The following is a 1,210-nucleotide window of genomic DNA, read 5'->3' as shown; positions in this document are numbered from 1 at the left end:
CTCCAGTCTGGGCGACAGAGTGAGACTCCAACTCAAAGAAAAAAAAAAAAAGGAAAAAAATCCAGGCCAGGTTAAGTGGCTCACACCTGTCATCCCAGCACTTTGGGAGGCCGAAGTGAGAAGAGTGCCTGAGCCCAGGGATTCGAGACCAGCCTGGACAACTTGGCGAGACTTCATCTCTACAATAAATAACAGTAAAAAAATGGGCCGGGCATGGTGGTGCTTGCTTGTAGTTTCAGCTCCTTGGAAGGCTGAGGTGGAAGGATCACCTGAGCCCAGCAGGTCAAGGCTGAGGTGGCTGGGAGCGTGCCACTGCCCTCCAGCCTGGGTGACGGAGTGAGACTCCAACTCAAAAAAAAGAAAAGAAACAAAACCAGGAGGAGTGGATGGAGCATGGGTGCATGTGTGTGACGTGTGTTGGGGCCGGGGCTGGCCCTTCAACAGGGAGGCCGGGGAAACCTCACAGAGAAGGCGACATCCAAGCAGAACCCCGGGGGAGGAGCGAGCCGTGGAAACATCTGGGGAAAGCATTCCTGGCAGAGGGAACAGCCTGTGCAAAGGCCCCGAGGCAGGCTGCGCCTGGGGTGTGGGAGGAAGGGCGTGGAGGCCCAGGTGGCTGGAACACAGTGAGGCGGGGTGGAGGCCAGGAGGTAGGGCAGGTGGTGCAGGGCTTCGAGCAGAAGGGGGTGGGAGCCACGCAGGGCTGTGGGCAGAGCAGAAGCAGGACCGGGAGGACGGGGGAACCGCTGCGAACACACTGGAGAGGGAACCAGCCCGGCCAGCGCCCTAGGGCTCAGGCGCTGCGCCAGCTCAGGTGCTGGTGAGGGGCGCCAGATTGCCCCCCCCCCGGGGATCCCGCGGACTCACCTGGAATGGCCCGCTGATAGCTTCGCTGGAGGCCGGGCAGCCTCATGGTGACCTGGCAGTAGAGGGCGGGCGGGGCCCGGGTCCCCAGGGGGGGCAGCCGCCAGCGCTGGGTCACCCGGAGCAGCGGGTCCTCGTCCTCCCGGGACGCCGCCTCCTCCACCTCGGGGTCCAGGGCCTGGGCGCCCTTCAGTTCCTGGTGCCCCAGGAGCAGGGCGAAGGAGAGGTGCGGAGGCCAGACCTCGTGGGCCGTGCAGGCCACCTCCCGGTCCTGCCCGGGCACCAGCGCCGTTGGGGCGACGGTCAGCTTGTCCGGGAAGGCTGCGAGGAGGGCAGGGCAAGCCGG

The 1,210-nt window shown here is 64.6% G+C and overlaps 1 protein-coding gene across 1 annotated transcript in view; it reads right to left on the bottom strand.

Moving 5' to 3' along the window:
* The window catches only part of MADCAM1 (mucosal vascular addressin cell adhesion molecule 1), a gene marked incomplete at its 3' end in the record, with an annotated part of 3,616 nt that overhangs the window by 1,650 nt on the left and 756 nt on the right, over window positions 1–1,210 (bottom strand). Inside the window, exon 2 of the mRNA XM_021708723.1 lies at window positions 868–1,196. Coding sequence (XP_021564398.1) covers window positions 868–1,196 — 329 coding nt within the window. The remainder of the gene's footprint in view (window positions 1–867; window positions 1,197–1,210) is intronic.

The sequence above is a fragment of the Carlito syrichta genome, unplaced genomic scaffold (assembly GCF_000164805.1).
Source record: "Carlito syrichta isolate Samal-C Ts95f unplaced genomic scaffold, Tarsius_syrichta-2.0.1 Scaffold144750, whole genome shotgun sequence".
Taxonomy (NCBI): Eukaryota; Metazoa; Chordata; class Mammalia; order Primates; family Tarsiidae; genus Carlito; species Carlito syrichta.
This window is presented reverse-complemented; position numbering and strand designations above follow the sequence as displayed.